General features: G+C 48.5%; 1 protein-coding gene across 6 annotated transcripts in view; it reads right to left on the reverse strand.

Moving 5' to 3' along the window:
* Positions 1 to 24,071, reverse strand: part of FHOD3 (formin homology 2 domain containing 3) — a 412,148-nt gene extending 388,077 nt beyond the window's left edge. For 3 of the 6 annotated variants that reach the window (XM_084780621.1, XM_084780620.1, XM_084780626.1), the window contains exon 1: positions 23,769 to 24,071. In XM_084780621.1, the coding sequence (XP_084636747.1) occupies positions 23,769 to 23,933 (165 nt within the window). In that variant the 5' untranslated portion in view covers positions 23,934 to 24,071. The remainder of the gene's footprint in view (positions 1 to 23,768) is intronic. The other 3 variants (XM_084780624.1, XM_084780623.1, XM_084780622.1) reach the window with 1 other exon arrangement.
* Positions 24,072 to 26,080: the final 2,009 nt, after the last annotated feature.

The following is a 26,080-nucleotide window of genomic DNA, read 5'->3' on the forward strand; positions in this document are numbered from 1 at the left end:
GCATGTGTGTGAGCCTGCACATTGAGGCCTGAGGTTGACATCAGGAGTCATCCTCAGCCACCCTTCCACATTATTCATGGAGGCAGGGACTTTCAATCAAATCCAGAGCTCATCACTATGGCTGCTCTTGCTAACCCACTTGCTCTAGAGATTCCTTCTCTGCCTTCTCAGCCTTGAATTACAGGCAGGCTGCCACACCCAGTTCGCACTGACATGGATTCTGGGAAATCCAAACTTCATCCTCAGGTTTGCATGGCGAGCAGTCAACCACTGAGCCATCTGTTCAAGCCATGAATCCAGCTATTGAAACATCATCCATTCAGCTCCTGGAAAAGTGGACCTCTTGCCTGCCAACGCCTCCTGCGCTGCCCACTGTGTCTGTGCTCTCCAGCCCGGCCAGTGTCTCTGTCCATAAAATGCTAATTTGCATCCTCCGTCCTTTCAAAAGTGGCATTCTCTTTTTTTGCTCTGTGGGTGTAGGCTCCCTAGAAAGAATTCTGACCCTTTTGCAGCAGAATAAGAGAAAAGATGAGTGGAGAGAAAGAGAAGGAGGAGAGCAAGCATCCATGTTTTCCTTCCCCGGCACACCGCCAGCACCTTCTCCTGGGGCTGAGGTGTCTCGCGAGGACATAACAGAAATGGCTTCCTAGTTTACTGTTCATCTGTCATGAGGACAAACCCATCACTACATAACTCTGATATCAAAACCTCTTGGGTTCCATCGCCATCTTCCTTCTTCCGTTTCTGATTCCCAATTGGCAAACCAGAAGAGATTCCATGCCCACAGCATCCATCCCCTGTATCTTTAAGTAATATTCAAGCAGACCACACTTAGAAAAGTGCGGGACAATGAATTTTCAGGGAGCACATCCACGCCACCAGCCACCAGGATTTGGATAAAAGAACAGAAAAAGGCACTTGTGGCTCAGAAGTCTTCACCAGTCCCTACTCACTCTCTCCTCACCACAGACAGATATCTAAGGCTGTAGGTCGGAGTTCCTGCCTTAAACTTGACATAACTGTATAGCTTTCTTCGTCTGACCATATGTCTATGGGACTAGGCTACCGTGCTGCATGGATGGAGCAGGACACCCGTATTCCGCACTGAATTCTTTCCTGCGATACACACTATAAACCGCTGTGGATGAAGGCTGCCTTCAGCTGTTTGTACCACAAAGTCAAACACTACAAATGGTTTTTATGTCTTTGTGGCATATTGCTGCATCCATGTCTCTTAGGGCTATGTCAGGTCATAGAATCACTGAGTCTGGAACATGCATCTGTGCCTGCTTTGTAACTGTTTTTTGGTTTTTGGTTTTGTTGTTGTGGTGGTGGTTTATTTTTTGTTGTTGTTGTTGTTTTGTGGTTGTTGTTTTTTGATACAGGGTTTCTCTGTGTAGCCTTGACTATCCTGGACTTGCTTTGTAGGCCAGGCTGGCCTCGAAATCACAGCAATCCGCCTGTCTCTGCCTCCCAAGTGCTGGGATTAAAGGCGTGTGCCACCACCACCTGTAGCTGTTAAGAAGGTTGAAAATCCAGCATACGAGTCTCCCCTTTGTCCCACATCTTTGTCAAACCTTGTTGTTAGCACACTTTTAAGATTTTTTTTCACTTTCATTTTTTTGTGCCTACATATATGTCTGTGAAAGTGCCAGATCCCCTGGAACTGGAGCTACAGTCATGTGTGAGCTGCTATGCATGTAGGTGCTGGGAATTGAACCTGGGTTCTCTGGAAGAACAGCCAGTGCTCTTAACCACTGAGCCATTGCTCCAGCCCCAGCACACTTTTAAACTTTAGCCATTCTGATAGCGTGTGGTAGTAAGTCCATGGGTTTTTTTTTTTTATTGTGCTCTGTGTAGCCTTGCCTGTCCTGGAGTCACTTTGTAGACCAGACTGGCCTCAGACTCAAAGAGATCCACCTGCCTCTGCTAACTCTATGATTTTACTTTGCATTTCCATGGCACAGCAACTGCAGCTGTGCAGAAAATACTGCTAGCCCAGCCCTGTATGAAAAAGTTGGTTAAGCAAATTAAAACCACAGAGTTAGCAGAGGTAGGTGTAGTCTCTGTGAGTTCAAGACCAGCCTGATCTACAAAGTGATTCCAGGACAGCCAGAGCTATACAGAGAAACTCTGTCTCGAAAACAAAACAAAAAAACAAGCAAACCAAAATATCAAAATCAAAAAAACAAAATATAACAAAATAAATAAGAGCAACATGTAACGGACAGCTATGCGCCCAAGCGTTCCTACAAAGACTAGATAGGGCAGCCTGAAACAGTGTGACCTCATGCCTCTACAAGATCCCTTCACAGTGGATACAGCTTTAAAGAGCAGAGCTTTAAAGAACAGACTAGGATGTAACGTCCTCACATCAGCTTCTTATGAAGAAACACAGACTTAAAGGAAAGACACTGGAGAGACAGGTGAGGGGCGGAGAGTCCTCAGTAGAGAAGCCTGGAAAAGGCAGAGCTGTTTGAAGACAGACCCTTGAAGTGAACCTAATTTTCCAGAATTAATATCTGGACACTTTCTAAGCATAAAAACAGAAACACAGAAACAAGATAAAAAACAAACAAATAAATAAATAAAATCCCTGGACTGGGATTAGATAGCCCAGTGTACAACACTTCCCTGGCATGTGCACAGCCCTGGGTTCAATCCCCAGTATAAAACAACAGGAAAAAAAAACATGAGGAGTCATAAGAAAATGCTAATTCAGGGCCTGGAGATGTCACTCAGTTGGTAACATTCTGCATTAGCATACACAAAGTCCTGAGTTCAATCCCCAGCACTGTCTAAGCCAGGTGTAATAGTGTACACCTGTAATCCCAGCAATAGGAAGGTGGAGACCGGGAACAGGAAGAAGTTCTAGGCAATCCTGGGCTACGTGAGACCCTCTCTCAAGTAATGAAGAAGAGTAAGGGACGTAGGGAGAAGAAGAGGAAGGCAGGAAGGAGAGAGAATGTTTATACAAAAACAAAGAATTTTTTAATTAAAAAGGAAGAGGTTGAGAAGAGTGGCGAACAGCACTCCTGAACAGAAGGACGGCTGATAACAGGAGCCTCTCCAATAAGTGCTCTCCTCAAGGACAGCAGTTCACACACAGTGCCACAAATGCAAGGGGTGGGGGAGGACACCTGAGAAAAGTCAGACTCAAGACAGAAAGGACTTAGCCGAGCAACCTCCAGGGGTGGCTCGGGGTAGAGGAGCCAGGAGCCTGAACAGGGGCACTCTAGCCTCTGCAGGTGGGGAGGGCTCAGAGCGGAGGGATGGCTGAGCACCAGCGTGGGAAGCAGAGCATGGTTTGCTCAGGGAATGGAGGGATTCCTTGGCTGAATTCACATCCTAGAGGGCTATAAACAGCACCAAGTAAGACCACCATGTAGGTTAGGCCATGCACCATGATTTGAGTGAAGTCTCAAAGTCCAAGACCCCCTCCCTCCCCTCCCCCCCTCCCCACGCTGTGTGGTGTGGTATTATAGAGAACCCTTTAAGGAGTGATCAGATCACCAAGGGCTCCATGAAATAAATGCCATTCCTGAGCTGCTTATAGGAGGATGCCGGGCCTCCTCTATCTTGTTTTCCACCATGGGATGACAGGAGGGTCCTCATTAGATGCTGTCACCAACCTTTAACTTCTTCACCTTCAGAAAGGTGAGACAATACATTTCTGTTTGCAGTCAATAACACAGAGTCAGGCATTTTGTTCCTGTAGCGCCAGATAGACCGGGAGCCAAAGCAAAGCCTTTCTCACCGGCACACCTTTCTGCTCCATTCAGCCCAACACAGATCTGGCCTGCACACAACCTTTCCCAGCCACTGGAGCTGGTTACAGAAAGCAATGCAGGTGGCAAGGGGAAGCCGGAGCACCACGGCCAGCTGTAGAGACGCCGGCAAGCTCCTTTACTAACCTCATGGCCAAGTTTCCTTTCCCTTAGAAGACTCCAGTGGGTGGATGCATGTGAATCAATACCACGAATCCACAGAGAGCATCCAACTGCACGTTTTAGTCACACAACATAGCCATGCTTGTGGGATGCTACAGGTCTGCCTGGCTTGGGGGGCACAGTCCGGAGCACATGCGGATGCCCTGTCCATCCTTTTTATATTGTAGATTCACCTGTGCGTGCAAGTGAAATGTGTGACTTCAGTGACAAATGACTTAACCTCTTCCATCCTTGCTCCCTTAACCTGGCTGCTGTTTTGATGTCAAGTCCCAAGTGACCAAGCTCTACTGTCCTTCTCCAAGCCTGACCTCGGGACCTTGGGAACCTGCTCACCATCTCTCCTTCATCAAATTCCCACCGTCACCCTAGAAGACCTCATCATCTACGACAATAGTCTAGCACCCAGGTTTTCCTCATGAAAGACAGTAGGAGAAACCCGTACACGCTGGGTTCCAACCACAAAACATATAAACTCACGTACAGAAAGCAGACGAACTCACTCTCAAATGCCATCAAGAGACAGTGTCCTGGAGGCAAGAGGCTCTGCCACCAGCTTTGCTGTTACCTCCTGGGTGCTCCACTAGCAGGAAGCGCTGGGAGCTCACACATGGCCTTGGATGCGCATCCTGACAGGGGCAGAGTCCACAGAACACACGGCCCCTCTCTCTGTGCTCAGACAGCTCCTCCTCACCACACATTCATACTCAGGTGCTCGGGCCACTGCACCACCCTAGACCAGAAACCCCCTGCAGGTCAGGATCTCTGCCCGTTCTACTCACTGTTGTTTCTCTGGAGCTCTAAGTTAGGGACAATGGCCTATGCTCAGTGGGAGATGAAATTCACTAAGTACCCAGACTCAGGAGCAAGGTGCACTGCTTCTCAGCACACTGCCAGCTAGCAATCTCCAAACAGATCAGGGTCTTAGCCTTAAAACAAACAAACAAACAAACAAACAAAAACAAAACAAAACCCAGATCCTAAAAGGAACAGGCCCACAGAATGACAAGATCCCAGGGTGGGCTGGTGAGCTTGGTTTTACCAGTTTGAATTCCAAGCCACTAATCACTCTGAGCCCTAAGCAGAGATTTCAAACACTAAAGACATTGAGTGTGACCCCCACATGCTGTACAATGTAGACACACAACTTCATGACCCCGTCTCCCATCAGTGGGGCTTTTGGCCCCACTGACTCAGCGGCAGTGGAGCCCCAGTTGTACCTTCTACGCTGGACCCACCCTAGAGTTCAACTGTTGCTCTGTTCCTTGGGAGCCAAATCAGAACCCCCTGGCCCCTCACAAGGTCCTCCAGCTTTGGCCAACTCTGGTCCCCAGATAAACACTGTACTGAATAATGAAAATTAAACTGTTCAGACACTGCAGAGCTGTATCCGTTCACTTAACAGAGCCCAGCACACTCTTCCACAGGGACCAGGCAGGCTGAGAAGTTGGTTTGTTCGTTTGTTTTGTTTTGTTTATTGGATGAAAGAAATGGCTCAGAGCGTGAAGGAACCAAATAAGCTTAAAGGCATGGGAGCCCTGAGACACAAAGAAACCTCAGGCCTGGGGCCACTCCCTCCCTCCTCCTTTGTCTGACTCCCCCAGGATTAGCGGAGGCCTTCTTCTGGCTGGCAGACCCCAGCAAGATGGGCACAGAAGCAGCGATGGTGGGAAATGGCGGCCACTTCAGGACTTCTCCCGTCACATATGGGAGGGTGACAGAACAGGAGGTTCCCAAGATGAGGCATGGAGACTCCATTAGGACACCCAATCATGGTTTCAAAAGTCTGGGCTATCATGATGTGACGTAGGTTAGGCAGACTGAGCAGACAGCATTCCTAGAACTTGCTGGGACACAAACGTGCAGAGGAGCGCAGGATTTGCACATATTCCCGGGACACCAGAGGAACCAGCGGATGAGATGGGTTGAGCACTTGAACACAAGGGTTCTGGATTTTGTCGAGGTCCTCCCCCCCCTCTTGGCAGATGTGAAATGTGGCCTTTAACCAAAGGGCTGTTCATCGCTCTAATGTTACAAGCAAAGTTCAAATTTTTCAGGCCAGCCATGCTCTCCAGAGTCACCTTAACCCCTGCATCTTCTGCAAAAACCCCTCACATCAACCCATAAAGAAAACAGGTGCAATTATCTATGTACTGTATAAACAGGACAGCCAGACAGCTTGGGATAAGGGCTACCTGTCGGAAGTCAAGTCTGGCCAGAAGTGGCAGACTCAGCATTCTTGGGTGGCCAAGGAAGGACGCCTAGAAGCACATCCATCTGGTCACATGCGTCTTTTACTTCTCACTTCCTTGATGCACAATCTTAACCTCTCCAGTGCTCTGGATGCTTTGCCTAATGCCAGCTCAGTCCCTCAGTGTCTATGAGGAACTGGTTTCAGGACCTCTCCGTCCCAGAAGACACCAGAGTCTCTTACATAAGCAGCACAGTGTCTGCAAGCAAGCCTTGTACGCACCCTCTCATACACTGGAAGTCGTGTATATATTACCTAACACAACATAGGTGGTCTATAAATAGTCGTTATACTGCATCATTGAGGGAATGGCCACCAATAAGCAAACTACTCGGTACAGTGCAGAGGTGATTGTTTTTCTAATATTCTGGAGCCACAGTTGGTTGAATCCTCACAGCACCTGCAATACAGAGAGGGCTGACTCTATTTTGATGACTGGTAAAATTCTGGAGCCCTGTGTACTCTGGGATTTGAGAAATGGACCTCCTCAAAGCTCAGCCATGGGCACTGTCCCTCTGAAAAGCTACAGGATGTGTACACAGCAAATGCTGGGTGCTGCCGTAGCTCAAAGTGACAAAGCCACACAAGACACCAGAACTTTATCTCATGGTTCATCCACAGCAGGGCCTCAGAAGACATAATGAAAAGAATAGTCAGGTAGCTATGAACAGTAATTTCTTGGCAGAGTTTCAAAAATTACTTAGATTCTGAAGTCCAAAGATTCTGTTAACAATTTCTCCTTAAGGATACCTGTCTACAAAGAGAGCCAGGTAATGCTGCTTTAGCCCAAAGCAATTAAATGTCTAGGTATTTACCTTTTTTTTTTTTTTTTAATGAGAACTTAGGTTCACACAAAATCTCTACCCAACACAAATATTCTTCAATGAGCACACTGATTATGGTAGGACCATACATGGACTCAGTGAGAAAAAAGAAATGGATTGTTACTGCATCCAACAACTCAGATCTCTCTTAAGGGCATTATACGGAGTGAAGAAGTCAGTTTCAAAAGATCACAGAAGGGGCTGGAGAGATGGCTCAGAGGTTATGAGCACTGACTGCTCTCCCAAAGGTCATGAGTTCAATCCCCAGCAACCACATTGTGGCTCACAACCATCTATAATGAGATCTGGTGCCCTCTTCTGGTGTGCAGGCAGAATGCTGTATACATAATAAATAAATAAATCTTTTTTTTTTTAAGTTTAAAAAAAAAAAGATCACAGAGCTGTGGAGCTCTGGGAAAAGCTCTTAGGAGAGATCAGTGTCCACTGGGGACATGAAAATAAGATTACATGACCACAAATGAACACACCTTCTAGGTCTGTCGCATAATCTTGTTCGTGACAAAGGCCTCTGATACATTAAAAACTCACAGCGCTGTACACCAAAATACAACTGAACTTCACACTGTATACATGGTCTGAGTTCACTAAGTCTTCAGCATCCCCCCTACAAAACAGTGACATTTGATTCTCTGCCCTTGAGCAAGGCCAGCCTCCGTGAGATGCAGTGAATGGATGGCATTAAGGAGACGGTGACAGCATTCTGGCATCCCACTGGCTCTGGCTGTCTTTGGAACCTCAAAACTGATGCACAAAAAGTCCAGCTCCTGGAAGCCACTATGCTGTGGAGACCCAGTAGAGAGACCACAGAGACAAAGGGACTGACAGCTACTCACATCTTCCCAGCCCCAGGACAATGAATAAAACGGCCTCGGAGAGGAGCCCAGGCCATGTGAATGCAAGCTCCTGAGCGACCCTGAGTCAGAACAGCAGTGAGCAACCTCCCAAACTCCTGACCCAAGAAAGTGATGGAAGAGAATAATAACAATTGTCTGGAGGTATGGCGTTTTCCACTGATCTGTATCCACAGCAGAACAAACACAGGTACCCATTTCGTTTAGCAATCCTCGAATCTTCTCCTTAAATATTACATCTTGTTTTTCCGTCACCTGACAAACACTGAGCTTTCTCTGCGTGGGTACAACTCCACATGGAACGGAGAGAGAAGAAGAATCCCAAGACACAGTGGGAGCCTCAGAATGTAAGGACTGACAGAGGGAGGACCTGAGTGAGCCGCCTGGTCTGGGCAAGTGGATGACAATGCTATTCACTGAGGCAGCATATGTCTACAGAAAATTAGCCATGCTGGGTATCCAATGTCTTCAGGATGTCCAAGAGGAGTTGCACAGGGGACAGCTGGGTATTGGTTTCCAGGTCCAGAAAGAGAGATGGAACAGAAATTAGCTCCGGTCATCAGAAAGCCTTTGAAGCCTCCCAGAATCGAGCGGGCTGTGCAGAGAAGGGATATCCTGACAGGTCCTTGAAGATAATCAACATTCAAAGGGCATCAGGAGCACAAAAATTTAAAAAAAAAAAAAAACAGATGGCACTGACCAAAATTGACAAGTGCTACTAAAACATTAAGATCAAGACAGGAGAGTGTCTAATGGTCTGAAAGACAAATATGTTATCAAGAAAGAAACACGCTGCAGTAATAAATACAGAAGCTGCGGTGGGACGAAAGGACCACGGGAGAAGACAGTAGAGATTAAGTAAGGAAGACCTAAGATGCTTGTGGGAGAAGATGGAAGGCTGGACCCAAAGGCCAAGGAGAAGGGCTTTTTCTATATGAAGGGGGCTGTGGGCCATATCAGTGCTAGAGAAAGTATCCCAGAGGAGAGCAGAGTGTGGAAAGACAGGTAAAGAGGCAAGTGGGCTGGGGCTGCACCTGAAGGCCCTGCTTAATCATTGCATCCATGGTCAGGACCCACTCTGGCAGCTGGAACACTATGGTGGGAACAGGAGTGGGTAGGGAGAGTGTGCCGGACATCTGTGGACACAGGGGAGTGGGCTCAGCCTGCTGGAGCTCACACAGCTGGGACCGGAAGCCACATTAGGTATGTGGCATGCAGTGACAGTGAGATCATGTTCTGATTTTTCTGTTCAACAGCCTTACGCCAAAAAAATAGCGCTGTTCAAAATTTTAGGAGGATAAGCATAGAGGAACAGGGATGTTGCTCGGTGGTAGAGCATTTGCCTAACAGGTGTGGGACCTTGGGTTCAGTCCCCAGGTGACGTTTAAGGTGAGTGGCATAGGAATGGGCATAGGGCACACTGGCCTACCCATCATATGGAGGCGAGCCACCATCATTTTACTAACCTCCTATGTTTCTCTTTGCTGCTCTCCTGAGAATCTGACACCAGGCCAAGACCCACAAACATCTGTGAGATGGACAAAGAAGGGAAAATCCCCCCCAGAAAAGGGTCCTCACTAGCTTACCTCTGCACAATCAACTTACCAGGAGCTAGAAGAGGCCCAGCACATGGGCAGCAAGAGTTCCTGCCTTGCCCACACAATGCCTGAGGCACAGCCCTGTCTCTCTCCCTTTGCTCCCGTTTCAGTGGCATGTGGCCTTTCAGTGACTGTCCACCCACCCATCTTCCCCTCCTCTCTTTCCTTTGCTCGTTCCTCGTGATAAGTTTTCTTCCCGTCTTGCTGGTTTTCTCCTCCTCCCTTCCTTTCCTTTTCCTTTGTGTGTCTATCAGATGGAATGAAAGAAACATTTGAAATGGTTTTGTGCTGACGATCACCACAGCTCTCCACTCATATCCTCAGAGTCGCCTCACAGACCAGTGCGGTGGGTCACCTCCCTCCAGCTAGGTGGTCCTCACTTCCCTGGAGCCAGCATACCTGATTCTGACTCCTAGGCTTTATCTGTCTGCAAGGAGCACCATCTGTTCTCCTTTTCCATGCTCAAACCTCACGCTCACTCCCAGAGACTTTCTGGACCATGCAGTGTTCCTCAAGTTTGGCATCGCTGTAGACCTGGTGGCCTGTCTTCTCCTTCTATCGGGGCTCCGCTTTTTATTATGCCGGTTAACTGATCTCCCCAACCAAAACTCACAATAAACGGGGGGATGGGGGGACGACTCACACTCCTAAGGTCAGTAGTGTTGACAAAGGGAAGCTTCCGACTTTAACACATCCTATAGCCCGCAGAAAAACCATCGCCAACTCATGGCATATAGCATCCAATAAACTCAGCTTCAATGTGACACGATTGTCTTCCATCTGCATGCTCCTCCGGGCGCCAACTTCCTTCACCCTTATCTCAGACAGACTGTCGACGGCTTTCTCATGAGAGAGACATAAAAGACAGACTAGGCCAAGTTCAAGTTTCATTGCCTTATAAAGGGTCATTTCCTATAGGGACTGTTTCCCTTGAGAAGCTGTTTCCATGAGGGGCCATTTCCTGTGAGAGGCTGTTTCCTCTGAGAGGGTATTTCCTGTGAGAGGCTGTTCTGAAGGGCTGTTTTCTGTAAGGGTCCATTTCTGTGAAAGGCTGTTTCCCCTGAGAGGGTATTTCCTGTGAGAGGCTGTTCTGAAGGGCTGTTTTTGGTAAGAATCCATTTCTGTGAAAGGCTGTTTCCCCTGAGAGGGTATTTCCTGTGAGAGGCTGTTTCCTGTGCTGGGGGACATTTCCTGTAATAGGCCATTTCCTGTGAGAGGCTGTTTCATATAAGGGGCCATTTCCTGTGAGAGATGTTTCTTGTGAAAAGCTGCTTCCTGTGGGAGATGTTTCTTGTGAAAAACTGTTTCCTGTGAGGGGTCATTTTCTGTGAGGGGATGTTTTCTCTAAGAGGCTAATTTCATTTGAGGAGCTGTTTCCCGTGAGGGGCTGTTTGCATGAATCTGTCACAAACTTTGCGATAGTTCTCTTATCTCTGGAATGGAGGCCTAAATGTAGCCTGTCACCCCCTTTCAAAGGTTGTGTAGGGACCAGCCAGGCTAACACACGTCCCATAGTTTATAAACGATGCAGACTTGCCATGGTTCTATTACTGGCATACTCAGTGATGAATCATTTTCCACAAAAATGCACCCAGTTCTGGGAACAGAAAAAAAAGAAAAAGAAAAGAAGAGAAAAAAGAACACTCACGTTTCTATTGTTCTGGAGAGGACGGCTCAACAGCTTTCCTCTCCCACTCCTGACACATATGTGGATGAGCTTGGAGGATGCACCAAAGACTGGCCAAGCTGCCCTAGCTGCCCACAGGGCACCCACCCGGGTACTGCTAGCTTCTGGAAGGTTTCCAGAGGCTGCTATCAGATGTCAGCCTGCAGAGTATGTCTGCAGCCTGCTAAGAGCTCACAAAGAAGGAAGTCTCTAAAGATCAGGGCCTCCAAAATGACTGCTGTCACTGGTAACAAAACTCTACTCAGCACTTCTGTGGTTGGCACACGTCAGAATATCCAAGTGTGAGAACTGGGCATGGTGGCACATGCCTGAAATCCCAGCGGTTATGAGATAAAGGCAGGGGGACTCGTAGTTTAATGCTATCTTTGGCTACATAGTGAGTTCAAGGCCAGTCTTAACCACATGAGACCCTATCTCAATAAATGAAAATAGATAAATAAATAGAAATATACAGGTATGAAAAGAATAGTTAGGTTCCATGAGCACAATTTCTGCCTCCCCAAGTCCCCTAATCATAGTTGCTGCAGCCTCAATGGCCTGGGAGCGGGCGGGGGAGGGGGGCTTATCCCTTACACAAACACAAGGCTGCCCTCTCCCTCCCTAACACTCAGCTTGAGCAGCAATATGATTCAGTGTTCCGGACCAAAGCAACAAAGACAACCTGGCTTAGGAAGTGGTGCTTCCAGGCCAAGGAACCAAGTCAGTAGGGCTCACGGAGATTGAAACATCAGTCACAGAACCTGCATGGGCCTGCACTAGGTCCTCTGCATGTATCTTATGCTTGTTGGCTTGGTATTTTGGGGGGACTCCTGACAGCAGGAGTGGGGATGTCTCTGACTCTTTTCCCTGTTTTAGGGGATCTTTTTCCTCCTACTGGGCTGCCTTGCCCAGCCTTGATGTGAGAGTTCATGCCTGATCTTATTGCATCTTGTTGTATGTCCTGTTGCTGTCCGTGTGAGCCCTGCTCGTTCCCAGGGGAAGATGGGTGGGGGAGGGGAGGTAGGGAAAACTGGGAGAAGTGGAGGGAGGGGAAGCTAAGGTTTGGATGTATTGTATGAGAGAATAATAAAATTTTGTTAAAAGAAGTGGTGCTTCTCCATTTTGGACAGTAGGCTTTCAGGTTAGCCTGATGTCCCCCCCCTCCATCCTAGAAGTCCTGACCCAGGCCTAGAGCAATTGCAGGTAGTCTCCCAAGTGTACCCCATGCAAAGCCCTCTGCATATGTGTCTGTGGGTGAAAGAGGAGAACCAATGGGCAGTTCCATCACCGTGACATATGCATGGGCTATCGTGCTGTCACTGAAAATGGACACACCCCATAGCTGATGACTCAGGAAGGTAGCCAGACGTGTCGTCTTATACTCATAAATAGTGGAGTCCTGGTGAGACACAACAGTGTTCAATGGTTCTCTCTGGTGGTGAGAATACCAACCCACAGACAACAGAAAGCGATACCTTCAGGATCGTGTGGCCCTCACCTTGCCAATCTGAGTCTTCTGTGTAAATTAGACTTTGTTTTCCGAGGACTTGACATAGATCCACTATGGAGAAGGGCAAATGTAACAGAGAAGTGGGTTCTGCCAAACTCACCTTCAAAATGAGAAGTTATAACATGTAGTCGTCCTGTTGGCAGATTAGAGATCTGACAAAGGTTTGAGAACATAAGCTCTTGAAGATCAGAGGCCTACCATGGGTAGAAGTATTTTATATCTATAATTGTTTCCACTTAATATTATTCTTTCAAATATTAAAAAAAATATTTACTAGAGCCAGTTACATATCAGGACATTGGCACTCTAATGAAAGGAGTTCAGATGTGTGTCTTGCTGCTGGGCTTTGAAACCAGCTGCGAGACACAGACACAGGACACAGTAAGAACTAGAGAGTCCTTGGCAGAAAGTGTTCAGTGCACAGCTTAGAAGACTGCCTGACACAGTGGTGCCCTTCAAGTAAGCGGGGAGCAGTGAGGGACACACACACACACGTTTCTTCAGGCTTCTATCAGTCATCTCTGTGTCACTCTCAGAGGTGACACAACAGCTGAGAGCAAAGGATATCAACCTGGCCCTGAGCCTCACAGCCTGTCCATCTCTCTAGCATCTCTACCCTGCCTCAGAGACCACTTTTCCAGCCACTACCATGTCTACAGTGCAAAAATCTCCCTCAACGATGAGATCTTGATCCTTCAACTCAGCAGTTAAACATCTGGGAGTTTAATTAAGAAAATAAGCAGATTCAAGCACAAAGATTTAGGGTTTTTTTTTCTATATGTAAATGTATTATAGAATTACTTTTTATTTCTTTAGTGCCAGCTACCTAATTATTCAATGCTTCATTCATGCATGCATGCATGCGTGCACAAGCTCGGGGCAAGTTAAACATTACAGGGAGTGGAGCACTTTCCCCCAGGGTCTGGGAGCATGCATTGCATGGATCATGATCTGGCAACAGATTACATTACCATGCTGTGATTAAAGAGTGTGTGCCTAAAAAATATTTGATGACTTACAACATACTCAGATATATTCTTATACTTTATGTTCATGGATATTCAAGTTATGGTGAGATGTGGAAGTGTTAGGAAGAGTCCCCTCGGGTGATGAGACCGGTGACTGGTCTTTCTTCAGTGTAGTTTTCTATTGTCTCCAAACCTAGTCACATGCTCACTCTGTACCTCATTTGTTGTATAAGGGCTGAGTCCTCCCTTGATTCTTCTCTCAAGAACTCTAACACATCACTCTGAGTTCACAAACACAGTTCAAATTCACAGCTATGTAGAACAGTAGTGTAAAGATGCTACAGGGTACAAGGCATGTACATATGGGTGTGCACATGCACAACACACACACACACACACACACACACACACACACACACACACAAATACTCAGCCCCTTGAAGCAGTGGGCTAGCTACTCAAGGGCTTTGGAGTCTTCTTTGAATAACAAGGGGCTTCTGGAAGGTTTGGATCAGGGGATGAAGGGTTCCAACCCTTTGTTTGTTTGTTTGTTTGTTTGCTTGCTTGCTTTTTTGTTTTTCAAGACAGGGTTTCTCTCTGTAGCCTTGGCTGTCTTAGACTCACTTTTTAGACCAGGCTGACCTCGAACTCACAGCGATCTGCCTGCCTCTGCCTCCCAAATAACCCAGTCCAGAGGCTGGGTCGACAGTGTGCTCTTGACCCAGCCCAGGAAACAGACACATGCTGGTTCTCATCTGGATTTCTCTGTCAATTCAGCCCAGTCCAAGCCCTGCCATTGGATGAAGCTGCCCACATCCCCCATCAGCTAATTCTCCCTGGAAATGCCCTCAGTGGTATGATTCATTAATCTCTCAGGTGTCCCATAATCCAAACGGACAATCTAAATTAACCATCACCTCCAATATTGTTTCCCTACAATATCCATCCCCTGCCCATCAAACTGCCATGCATCAATGACTCCCCCCAAAGAAGTCTGTCACTGCTCACAAGGAATAAAAGCTAGATTGTTCTGGGTGTAGAACTATTAATTATATTAAATTTTGCTTTCATTGAAGAACAGTGAAGAAAGAGAAGAAGAAAAAATTGTGCCAGTTGTCTCAAAGCCAATGCTACTGAATGTTCATGCATATGAGTCATGGGTTGTTCCCACTGACACCAGACTCACCCCTGTAACAAACTCGCGACTGGAAAAGACGAACTTAAGTCACAGCTAAAGCAAGTTCACAGGTGATTCCAGTGCAGCGGGGATAAATTCCCTTACTGAAAACCCTGCCTAGTGAGTAGCTACACTGCTATACGTGAGCCTAGTTTGGTCAGAAGGGCTCTACTCTTCATTGTCTCCCAAGACCACACCTCTCAGAGCATCCCACTTGCTTTCCACTTGGCAGCTCTAGCCACTCAATCCAGGAACATTTATTTGGCCACTGTGGTGTAAAGTGTGAAAGCTACCTTGGTCAGGTTAAGAAATGTCTAGGGCACTCATAAAGAGCACCTCTGGCAGTGGGTGTCTGAGCATCCGCTAGAAGATTAACTGAGAGAGACCTACACTGATGTGGGCAACAGCTTCCCATAGGCAGGAGAATTCTGGAGGACATGAAGGAGAGAGAAAGGAGAAGCCCGCTGATCACTGATGTTCCCCTCTCTGCTCCCTCCACCACCGCAGCCAGGAGCTGCCTCTGTTGTCCCACCTTCCTTACCACCATAGCCTATAAGGCCTGGACTCTAAGCCACAGTAACCGCCTCGCCCCATAGGTTGGGTTTTCTTTTTTTTGGTTTGGTTTTTGTTTCTAGGTGGTTGGTTGGTTGGTTGGGTTTTTTGTTTGTTTGTTTGTTTGTTTGTTTTTAAGGGTTTTGGGGGGTTTCCTGGGGAGTCTTTTGGTATTGGTTTTGGTATTTAGCCACAGCAGCAATAAAAGTAGTTAATACATCCATCAACCATTTGTTATAAAAACCCAGGCTGCCCTTTGCATCTGTTCAGCCAGTGGGAGATGTCTTGGTGGGGCCAGAGAGGATGCCTCATTGGTTGAAAGTTGCTTGCGTATTCTGAGTTCGGTACCCAGCCCCCACATGGAACGGCTCACAGCCCCAAGAGGTCACACTACCCTCTGGCCTCCACAGAGATCAACATATGGGTGGTATGTATACATGCAGACAGACAGGCAGACGGACAGACAGACAGACAGACAGACACACACACACACACACACACACACACACACACACACACGCATACAATTTCTTAATGAAACACCTTGGACTTATCCTGTAACTTTCTTGCTTAAGACTCCACCCTTTCCTTCCCATCCTCAGAAGATAGCAGAGTGCGGCAAAGCAGAGCCGCCCTAGGAACACCAGGTAAGACTTCTTGCTTATTTCTGTCTCAAGAATGCAAGTAAATATTCCATGATGCACTTGAGAAACTAATTTGCTTCCTTTCTGACAAACCTAGGGGTATTGTGCCTTATTGAACCCCCAATGTTTTCTTATGTTCAATTGTTCAAAAAGTTTAAAATGTTTTTCCTGACAGTCCCTAAACATTTCCCTGTGGAGTCTAACATTTTAGTTTCTAAATTATAAATTTAACTGGTAAAAAGGTGTTGTGGAAGCCTTGTATAGTGGGGCACACTTGTGATCCCAGCACTCAGACAGTCGTGAGAGTAAAGCCCACACAGACTAAACCAGAGGGAGGGAGGAACCCCACATTATAAACAGACACAGGGTAGATCCCATTTGTTACAGTCTCTTAAAAACTCTGAAGCTTCTAAAATGTATTCTTCCTGGTTGAAAGTTGATTTTTCCCCCTTCCAAATGATCAGTCTTATCTCCTTTTTGAAGGTTAGCCTGCACATGTTTTAGTCTCCCCATAAAAAAGAAATTGAAGGTAACGGTAGAAATGCCAAGATACACAAACTCCCATTTTCCCTCGTTAAAATACTCTTTCATTTGTTACACCCCAAGATGCTCTTTTGAGCCAAAATGAAGGAAGGAAGCAGGGTTGGCTGACTGGGGATCAAGGCCTGGTGTGGCCAGGAGGTTTGCCACAGGTTCCAACAGCAGCAGGAAGACGCTTGGCCTTTATATTAGGTGCTGTTTATTTCCACTGTAACCACATCTTATTTAGTGGTTAAAATGCAGGTGCCTATACTAGAGCCCAGGTGTATCCCTCCCTGAGCATTTACTTCCTTTAGCGAACAAGCAGGTGATGGAACAGGTACCTGCCAACATCCCCATGGTGATCAGCTGAGCCTGGAAAGACAATCTGAATACCAACAAAAATGATGCCTTTCTAAAACCCTATGGTGACTTTGAGAGAGTGGGAAGAAATAAATATCATCAGAGGCTAGGCCTGAGGGCACATGCCTGAAATCTCAGCATCATCAGAAGAGGGTGAAGACTCCGGGTTCAAGTCCAGCTGGGACTATACAGTGAGACCTAATGGTAGGGGGAAAAAATTCACTTGGCTGTGGTGCATGTATTCAGGGAACAGTAAAGCTTAATGACAGAGCTCTGATCCCAGAGGGATTATATATATATATCAGACCCCTTTTCCATGCCCCCACAGTCCAGATTAATCATAATCTACCTGATCCTATTAGGATACTCACCCACCTTCCCGCCTCTCAATCTTAGCTCATGCTGAAGCAATTCCAGTCTCTTTATAATCTAGACTGTAAATATTTCAGTAGGTATCTCTGAACGACACAGATTCTTACTTCAAAATAGGAGCATAGTTTTATCTCAGAAAAGCTGCCTACCACTAAAGGCTGTCAACCTGAGTTCAATTTAGGGATCCACATAGTTGAAGGAGAGAGCCAACACTTGAAAACTAACCTCTGACCTCCACACACATACCGTGGCACTTGCATGCACACAGGTATACACACACACACACACAGTAAGTAAATGTCATTTTTTAAAAGTTACGCATGTATACTTTTACTAGCCTGTCATGTCCTATTCTCCCCACCAATCTCAAATATTTATTTGCAATGTGTTTGCTTGACTCAGCCTTCAATTAGCACCTTATATTGGTTAATGTGTCTCTCAAGGTTCTTTTCATTTCCTTTCTTTCTAGTCTTCTGTTCTTCTTCACAACTTATTTGATGGAGAAATTGTAATGTCCTCCATTTTGCTGACCCATCCCTGTGCAGAGGCTTAACATTTTGCTGTGACTTAATAGTCCCCACTCTTTCTTCTTTCCTTACTTCACTCTGCTATCCCTCTCTCTTCCCAACCCCCCAAAAAAGTGTGGATGTCCGAACAACACTGCAAATGGACCAAGATGCCGAGGTTGTTTTTAAAGAGGGGCGTTCCTAAGCAAGCCGCAGAAGTCAGAGGGGCAGCAGATGCGGTGTGGGGACCACCAGGAGCTACTAGTAGCCGCCTCTGTCTGAAGAATGCGGAGTCCCACGGGATTGGAACGTTTCATCACCAGAGAGAACCCAAGGAAAAGAAAAGACGGTGGGGGAAGGGCGTTCCTAAGTTGACCTGGCTTGTTAATCAGTTTAAAGCTGCCACCAGTAAGAACTAACATTTCACAGTCCCGTGGGGGAGGGTGAAGGCAGGCCTGTTGTTTTGCCGAGGGACCCAGCTTGGACTCCAAGGACAAAAGGCAAAGGACCACAGAGCATCGGCCGGCCGTGGGAGGACTCACCAGAGCAGAGCCCTGTGGCCGGCAGTCCTGCCCCGCCCCCCATGGGCAGCGGCAACAGCAGCAGCAGCACGCGCCCCGCCCCTTGCTGGGAGCGGCAGCCCTGCCCCGCCTCGGTGAGGAGCAGCAGCACGTGCTCTGCTGGTTTTCTAATAATGGGACACAGTTGGCTACAGGCTTTAGAGTAAAAAAAGACTCGACCTTAAATCCCAACTCCTTCACTTTAAAGCAGCATGGCCTTAGGCAACCTGCTTACCTCTCTATGCCTCAGTTTCCTACTGTGTTCACTGGAGTTTCCTTGCCTGTCCACCTGCCACAGTTGCCGGGGACTAGGATAAATGACACTTATGACTAACTACAAGACAGTCTCCAACACAAGCTCATTCCAGAGGAGCCCTAGCCCTACCCCACCCCCACCCCCACCCCCACCCCCACCCCCACCCCCAAGTCTGCTGTCATTCTGTTCCAACTCAGGCACTTTTCAAGAGCCCGTGAGAGCACCTGCTAGATATCTGGGCTGGGTTACCAACATGGTCTGTGGCCATGCATGAAGCAAAGCCAGCTGACCCATAAAGGGTTCAATCCCATGATCCCGATCTCAATAGCAAGGTTCCAACCAAGTGAGCTAATTACAGTGGGGTTAGATTCAACCATGCTTAGACTCGTAGCCATTCATAGAACATTCTTAAGCAGCGTTGTCCTAAGATGCCAAGGCACAACCCACTTGCCAAGTTTACTAATGATCTCATCTTCGAAAAATCTCCATGTAATGTAGCAAACAGATGTGTCCCTTAAGAGGATTAAGGTGGAAATTCATTAGGGCAATAATACCGGTGGATTTGCGTTCTAAAACTAACACCTGTCAATCAACATGGTGCACACCCTGTGTTTGCACTACTTAGCTTCTAGGTGCAACACGGAGAAAGGGGACATCAGGGTGTCACCTTCAGGAAGTTACCTAAAGGTAGAGAAGATAGTAAGAAGCCCATGTACTGAGAGCCTGATGTGCCTCACCTGTAAGCCGTGCACTCCGGTGGCAATTTGTACTGAAATCACCCAAGCAGCGTGGTAAGACACACGTTCTGCCTCAGCTCAGGGGAGCCTTGAGTGTTCGGTTCAAACAGAAGCCCAGATGATGTCCACCTTGTGCCTGGCAGCAAAGATCTAATCCTTGGTGCAACTGGCTGTTTTACAGATAGGATAGCCAAGTCTCTGTGGGTAGCCACAAACACAGAGGTAAGCTGTGTACTAAGTATGGGCAGGCTTCCTGGGAGGAGAATGTGCAAGACGCTAAAGTGGAGCCATTGAGCTCCATTGAGCCAGATCATCATCAGAAGCTAGCTTTGGGATGTCAAACTCATGTGGCCAGGTGATTCCCACACTTAGCATCTCTAGTTTTGGCATGCAATAGCATCCATCCCTGGCCTGAGGAGCCATGAGCCTGGTGAGGTGGCATGGGTCTAGGAATGTTCTTGAATCAGACAAGTGCCCAGAACACAGTAGCTGCCACAACTCTAGTCTCTCTGGCCCTTAATACACAATGAAAACATTGCCAAATCAAACTACTAAGTCATTATAAAATTACAGTTGTCAGGGCTGGAAGGATGGCTCAGTGGTTAAGAGCACTTGTTGCTCTTGCAGAGAATCTGGGCTCAATTTCCAGCACCCATGTAGCAGCTCACAACTGTCCATAACTCCAGTTCTAGAATGAACATAATACACAAACACACCTGTGAGCAAAGCACTCATACATAGCAAATATTTTTAAATTTTTAATTGCAAAGTCATAATTGCTATTTTGATATTCACATTAGTCACTACTGTTTTGATTCAAAAACTCTGCAGTTCCTGTTTTGTCTATCAAATGCGGGGAAATGCCCTTAGATTCTTTTTGTTGTAAGTGTGTATGGGGTGTGTGTGTGTGTGTGTGTGTGTGTGTGTGTGTGTGTGTGTGTGTATGGTGTGTGTGTGTGTGTGTGTGTATGGTGTGTGTGTGTGTGTGTGTATGGTGTGTGTGTGTGTGTGTGTATGGTGTGTGTGTGTGTGTGTATGGTATGTGTGTGTGTGTATGGTGTGTGTGTGTGTATGGTGTGTGTATGGTGTGTGTGTGTGTGTGTATGGTGTGTGTGTGTGTGTGTGTGTGTGCGCGCACATGTAGAGGCCAGAGATTAACAACAGGTATCATCTTTAATCCCTCCACACTTTATTTTCTGAGCCAAAGTCTCTCATTGAACCCAGAACCTACTTGTTCAGCTAGACTGGTTGTCCAACAAGTCCCAGGGATCCTTTTGTCTCCACCACCCCAAACTCCTCCCCTTACCCCACCACACACACATACACACACACACACACACACACACACACACACACAGTACTTGGGTTACAGGCATGCACCACTGCACCTACCTTTTTTTTTTTTTAAGCTCTCGGATACTAAGCTCAAGTCATCACACTCATGTGAACGCACTTTAAGAGCTGTTTCCCCTGCCTCTGCTTTCATTCTCAAATGCCTCATTTGTATGCTGTTTGTGTGTTTGTGTTTGTATGTTTTTTTAGACAGGGGCTCCTGAAGCCCAGGCTTCCACTCTCTTTGCTTTTCTCTGCCTGTGACTTGCAGGCCTGAGAACACTGGGGTGTGTATATGTGAGTCCACCCTCACACCTTTACCTCCCAGCGTTCTCTCCCTCTTGCCAAAGCCTGTCTCAGAACACTGGCCCAGGAGAAGTGTGCCCTCAACCCTGGGAAGACTCGCTGGTGGCAGGGGTCTGGAGTGACAGCGAGCCCACCCCTCTAGCTGCTAACTCAACAGCACAGTCGGGCGACTATATGTCCCTACCTCTCACTAAGAACTCTACCAGGCCAGGAATTCTGCAAGACCTTATACTTCTAACATCACCTGCCCCCAGGCCAACAATGCCTGGCACACAAAAGTGGCCATGGTAGATGAACAGCCCAAGGTAACGGATGAGAAGGCCCAGGGAGTACATAGCTTTTGCCCTCACCCACACAGCTGCTCACAGGGCAGAGCAGCACTGAGGTGTCTCCTCACACAGGCCTAGTTAGGCTCTCAGCTCCCTACTCCCGGCAGAGAAATCAGGTTGCTTAATTGCTCTCTCCCTCTGTGTCTTTGCCTCTAACACAGGGATGATAAAAAAGAAAAAGAAAAAGGAAAAAAGAAGAAGCCCTATTTCGTGGAGCTGTGTGGTGTTGAGTAAGATCCCACACTAGGGCCCCAGTGGAGCATAGACTGCACGCTGAGTGCTCCCTGAGTGCTCCGGACTGACTTGCTGTCTATCATAGGTGGATTATCCAACTTAACGATGCTCTGCTGCAGGAGCTAGAGATACAGCACAGGTGGTAAGAGTGCCCTAGTAGCTCACACAAAGCCCCACTGGTCTCCAGCACTGCGTGCAGGGGTGCCCAGCTAATAAATCCCAGCACTTTGTCAAGCACAAACAGATGAATCTAACCATGAAGAGGTATCCTTCGATACATAGCTAGTTCAAGGTTAGCCTGCGATATGCCACCCTGTCCCCAAATTTGCTTTTTTTAATTTGCTGGAAACTAACTAGCATGTTAAGGATATGCATGTGTGCTTCAACACACAGATCTCCTGAATTCTGCTTGACGGAACTCTGGCTAACCATCAGCTGCCTGCTCAGTTCCTAAGCACAAAAAAACTTTCAAAAAGCAAATGAAAATACTGCTTGGGTATCTGGTCAAAAGAGTCTAAGACTGAGCCTGGGTAGCTAAAGGTTTCTCTGAAGCCTCTTCTTGTGTTAGTTTTACAAAGGATACTTTAGAAAGTTCTGGAAGACAGTGCAAGTGCTGCACAGTGGCTTCTGGTGGGGGTGAGGAGGGGGAAGGAGGGGGAGCATGAGGATTTCCTGCCCCACCAGGAACACTGGGTCAAGACTATGGAAACATAAAAACATACTTGAGTTTGGAGCCTGAAAGGTCAACCCATGTATGTAGGGTTTGCGATCCAAGGCAACCACTTCAAGGTCCCAGGGCCACAATTATGAGGCTTCTGTGGGTTCAACAAAAGATCGCTGTAACCGGAGACCATGGTGAACGGAATAACCATGGAGTGGAAGACACTGACAACTTTTAACTGAATCCACCGATGGAGGAGAACTTACTAAAGCAATTCTGATAAGCCTGATTCCCGGTGTATGGCGCTATCTGGTCAAAAAGAATCCAAGGACCGTGGCTCTAGGCACCCAGCACCAGTACAGAAGGGATGAGATGGGTCTGCCCAACTCCTCATTCAGAAAAAACGGGGGGGGGGGGGGTACTAGTTAGGTGGGACGGAGGGAACATTGATGACCTCAAAACAAGAGGACTTCACTGCCAAACCCCTCAGAGTTCCACACAACCTACTCCTTGTTCCTTTCAAAACAAGTGGGCACCCTTCACAGAAAGCTGAAGGGTTTTTCAAAATCACTTTTGCTCTTGGAATTAAAGGGTTCTCTCTCCCGAATGTTTGTCCACGTTGATCTTCAAGGAATTAATTATCTCTAAACTTTGATGTGGACCTAAGCAGAAAATAACACCAAGGAGGTAAACCCTTCAAGGTGCAGTCCATTTGTGTAAGAGCTTTCCGGGAGTACTAAATGATAAGCTTTCAGTGCCTGCCTCTTTACAATCACTTTGCAAGACGCCTGGCCTCCTTCAAAGGGTTAAAAAAAAAAAAGGCATGAAAAGAAAAGAAAACTCTAACGGGTGGACTGAGACGCCATTCTTCCCAGGGGACAACTCATTTGGGGCTCCTGGGCCGAGGCTTTGTGCGCCCCTTGCCCGCGCCCCCGCCCTTCCTCCTACAGGGCTGCTCCTCCAAGGTTCCTGGGGCCACCTGCTCCTCGAGGGAGAAAAAAACAGGATAGTGTGAACACTATCGCAGTGCGCGCCCCTTCCCGGAGGGAGGAGGGGAGGTGTTCCCGGAAAGCATGCTTTGTCGCGAGGGTCGCTCAGCCGCCCGCAGTGCCAGGGAGGCCCAATAGAGCTTCTGTCCCCCCCGCATCTTTCAGGGCTGCCTTCAAGAAAACTGAGTCCCGTGCCTCCCGGGGTTCTTTCCGCGCCGAGCTCTGAGCCAGACGGGGTACCCAGGCCGATCGCCCAAGCGTCGGCGCTGCACCCCGCCCACCAGGCCGAACTAACGGAGAGGCCACGGAGATCCCAACGCATCCCGCCACCGGCCGGCATGGCACCTGCTGTGGGCCCCGCTCGCCCAAAGATCTGTACTAGGGCATAGAGCTTTCCTTCCCGCCAGCCAGAACAGAGTTGTGCGCCAGACTCTGGGTGCTCCCGGCCCCTCTGCCTAACCCACAGTGGCATCTGCCCTTGGGCGCGTGTCCCCCGGGCCTCGACCAGTTCAGCCCATCTGCAGCGCCCCCACCCTGACAGGCGCTGCTGCAGGGGTTGCATCCCCTGCTCCCTACCCACTCTGCTGTGTCTTACCTTGTGCGGCGCCCGCAGCAGCCGATGAACCCCGGCCAACTGGGTGCCCAGAGCCAGGTCCTCGCGGAATGTGAACAGCGGTGGCCGGCTGGGCTCTGGGAAGTTGGTGCTGTTGAAAGGATCGGTGTCGTCCAAGAACTGCACACGATAAGCCAGCGTGGCCATGATGCATCCCTGCCCCCTGGGGCGCGGGCCCCGGGGTCAGCGAGCCGCGCAGGCCGGAACGCCGGGTCTGTGCGGAGGAGAAGCCACCGCCGCCGCTGCCGCCGCTAGCTGACTCGCGGGCTCGCAGCGCGCCGGGCTGCAGCCGGGACTCCGGCCACGGGGGGCGGGGCGGGGGCGGGGCTGTGCCCCCTCCTCCTCCCCCTCCCGCTCGGGCTCCTCCCCCGCTCGATTTCCCTAGCACTGGACCGGGCTTCCCCGACCTACGCGACCGCTGTAGGGACCCAGAATGCCAGCGCCACTAGCGCAGCGTCTGCAGCCCCTGTGCCTAGCAGGAATCAACGCGCAGGAACGCCCCTGCGCAGAGCCCCATGCACGTGCGCCGGCCGCCCAGGTTCCAGCTGCACCAGCCTTGGAGCGCGGGCACTGGCCTAGGGACAAGGCGGACCTCTGACTGCGTTTCCCCCTAGGACAGGACACAGCACAACCCTTTCCAGATAAGGCGACTGAGCCTGACTCCCTTCTGGGCACCCAGAGGCGAGGGAACTAAGCTCTCTGCAGCCCTGTGATTGGGAAACAGCGATCCTGAGCCCGGGCAAGGACACTAGGGTGGTTTGAGCTGGAAAGAAAAGAAGCTAAGGAGGAGAGGGAGCCTGGAAATCCTAACAGCATTTCTTGTGCCCTGGGGAGCCCGAAGTGAAAGTTGGTGGCGAGGCTCCACCGTCTCAAGGTCGGGGCCCCGAGAGCTGCCTGAGAGTTACGGTTGACCCTGTCCATCTTTATCACCTCCCTTCTCCTCAGTAAGGTCTCCGGAAGTTCTAACGGGACCTTCTGCAGCAGAGGAAGTGAGGTGCTTCTGGTCCGATCTCGGAATAGTGAAGATGCGGGAAAGAATCGAGGGGTCTCCCTCGCAACCCCGGGACTTGGAGTGTAGCTTGACAGCCAGCCTTCTTCCTCAATGCTGGAGTGAAAATACTCCACGCAGCATACCCAGGCTCTCCTTGCTGCTCACGGGCGACCCCTTAAGTTTCCAAAGAAAACTCTCCTCCTTTTCCATTCTCAGACTACCTACTAAAACCCAACAATCAATACCCAGTGGTTCTTCGCACCCAAGACAGCTCTGTAAAGCACCCTTCCCCCTTTTCTCTGGTTTCAAGAGAAAAGAAACCCTTGTCTTTCTCATAGCAACCTCACTCGCTGACTCCCCACCACAAGGGTGTGTGTGCCCCCCCCTCCCCGTTTCAATCCTATCCTGGAGATTTCCTTTGTCTCTCTTTCACACAGCCTCTGATCATTTGGCCTAGTCTGTTTAGATTGATGGGGAGACTAGTTTTCAAAACAGAAGCTTAGCCTGGTGTGGAGACTACATAATAAAGAGAATTTCTCTCAAAAGCAAAGAGGAGGGGGTGCTGGAGAGATGGCTCAGTGGTTAAGAGCGCCACCAAGAGGAGGGGCACTAATGAAGCTCACACTGGCCTCAAATTCACCGTCTTCCTCCCTCAGCCTCTTGAACGATGGGAAGCACTATATTTGACTCATTTATACTTTCCTGGATTGTGGTGGTTAATATTTGCTTGACTATATTGAGAATGATCATGAAAACATGCCTCTAGGGGTGTCTACAATGGTGTTTGCTGGAAAGTTTGAATGAGGAAATGAAGACCTAACCTGAATAGTGCATGGGCTAGCTCTAAATAAAAAAGAGAAAGCAACTGAGGGCCTGCATATCCATTCTCTCTCTCTCTCTCTCTCTCTCTCTCTCTCTCTCTCTCTCTCTCTCTCTCTCTCTCTCTCTCCCTCCCTCCCTCCCTCCCTCCCTCCCCCTCCCCCTCCCCCTCCCCCTCCCTCTCTCCCTTCCCCCTTTGGGAAGTTGGTGCTGTTGAAAGTATCGGTTTGGTCCAAGAATTGCAACAAGCCAGAGTTGGCCATGATATTTACCTTACCTGCCCGGTGGAGCACAGCCTGCGTCTGTGCGGAGGGGGAAACCTTACCCTGACTGTGGCCACAATGTAGCCACCTCATACTCCAGCTGCCCACCTTCCCAGCCACAATGGCCTAGGTCTTTTTTTACTATGAGCCTAAAGAAACTTTCCCTTCTTAAGTTACTTTGTCAGGTGTTTTATCATAGCAATCATGAAAGGGATTAACAC

This window comes from Acomys minous (genome assembly GCF_964271855.1).
Source record: "Acomys minous genome assembly, chromosome: 4".
Lineage (NCBI taxonomy): Eukaryota > Metazoa > Chordata > Mammalia > Rodentia > Muridae > Acomys > Acomys minous.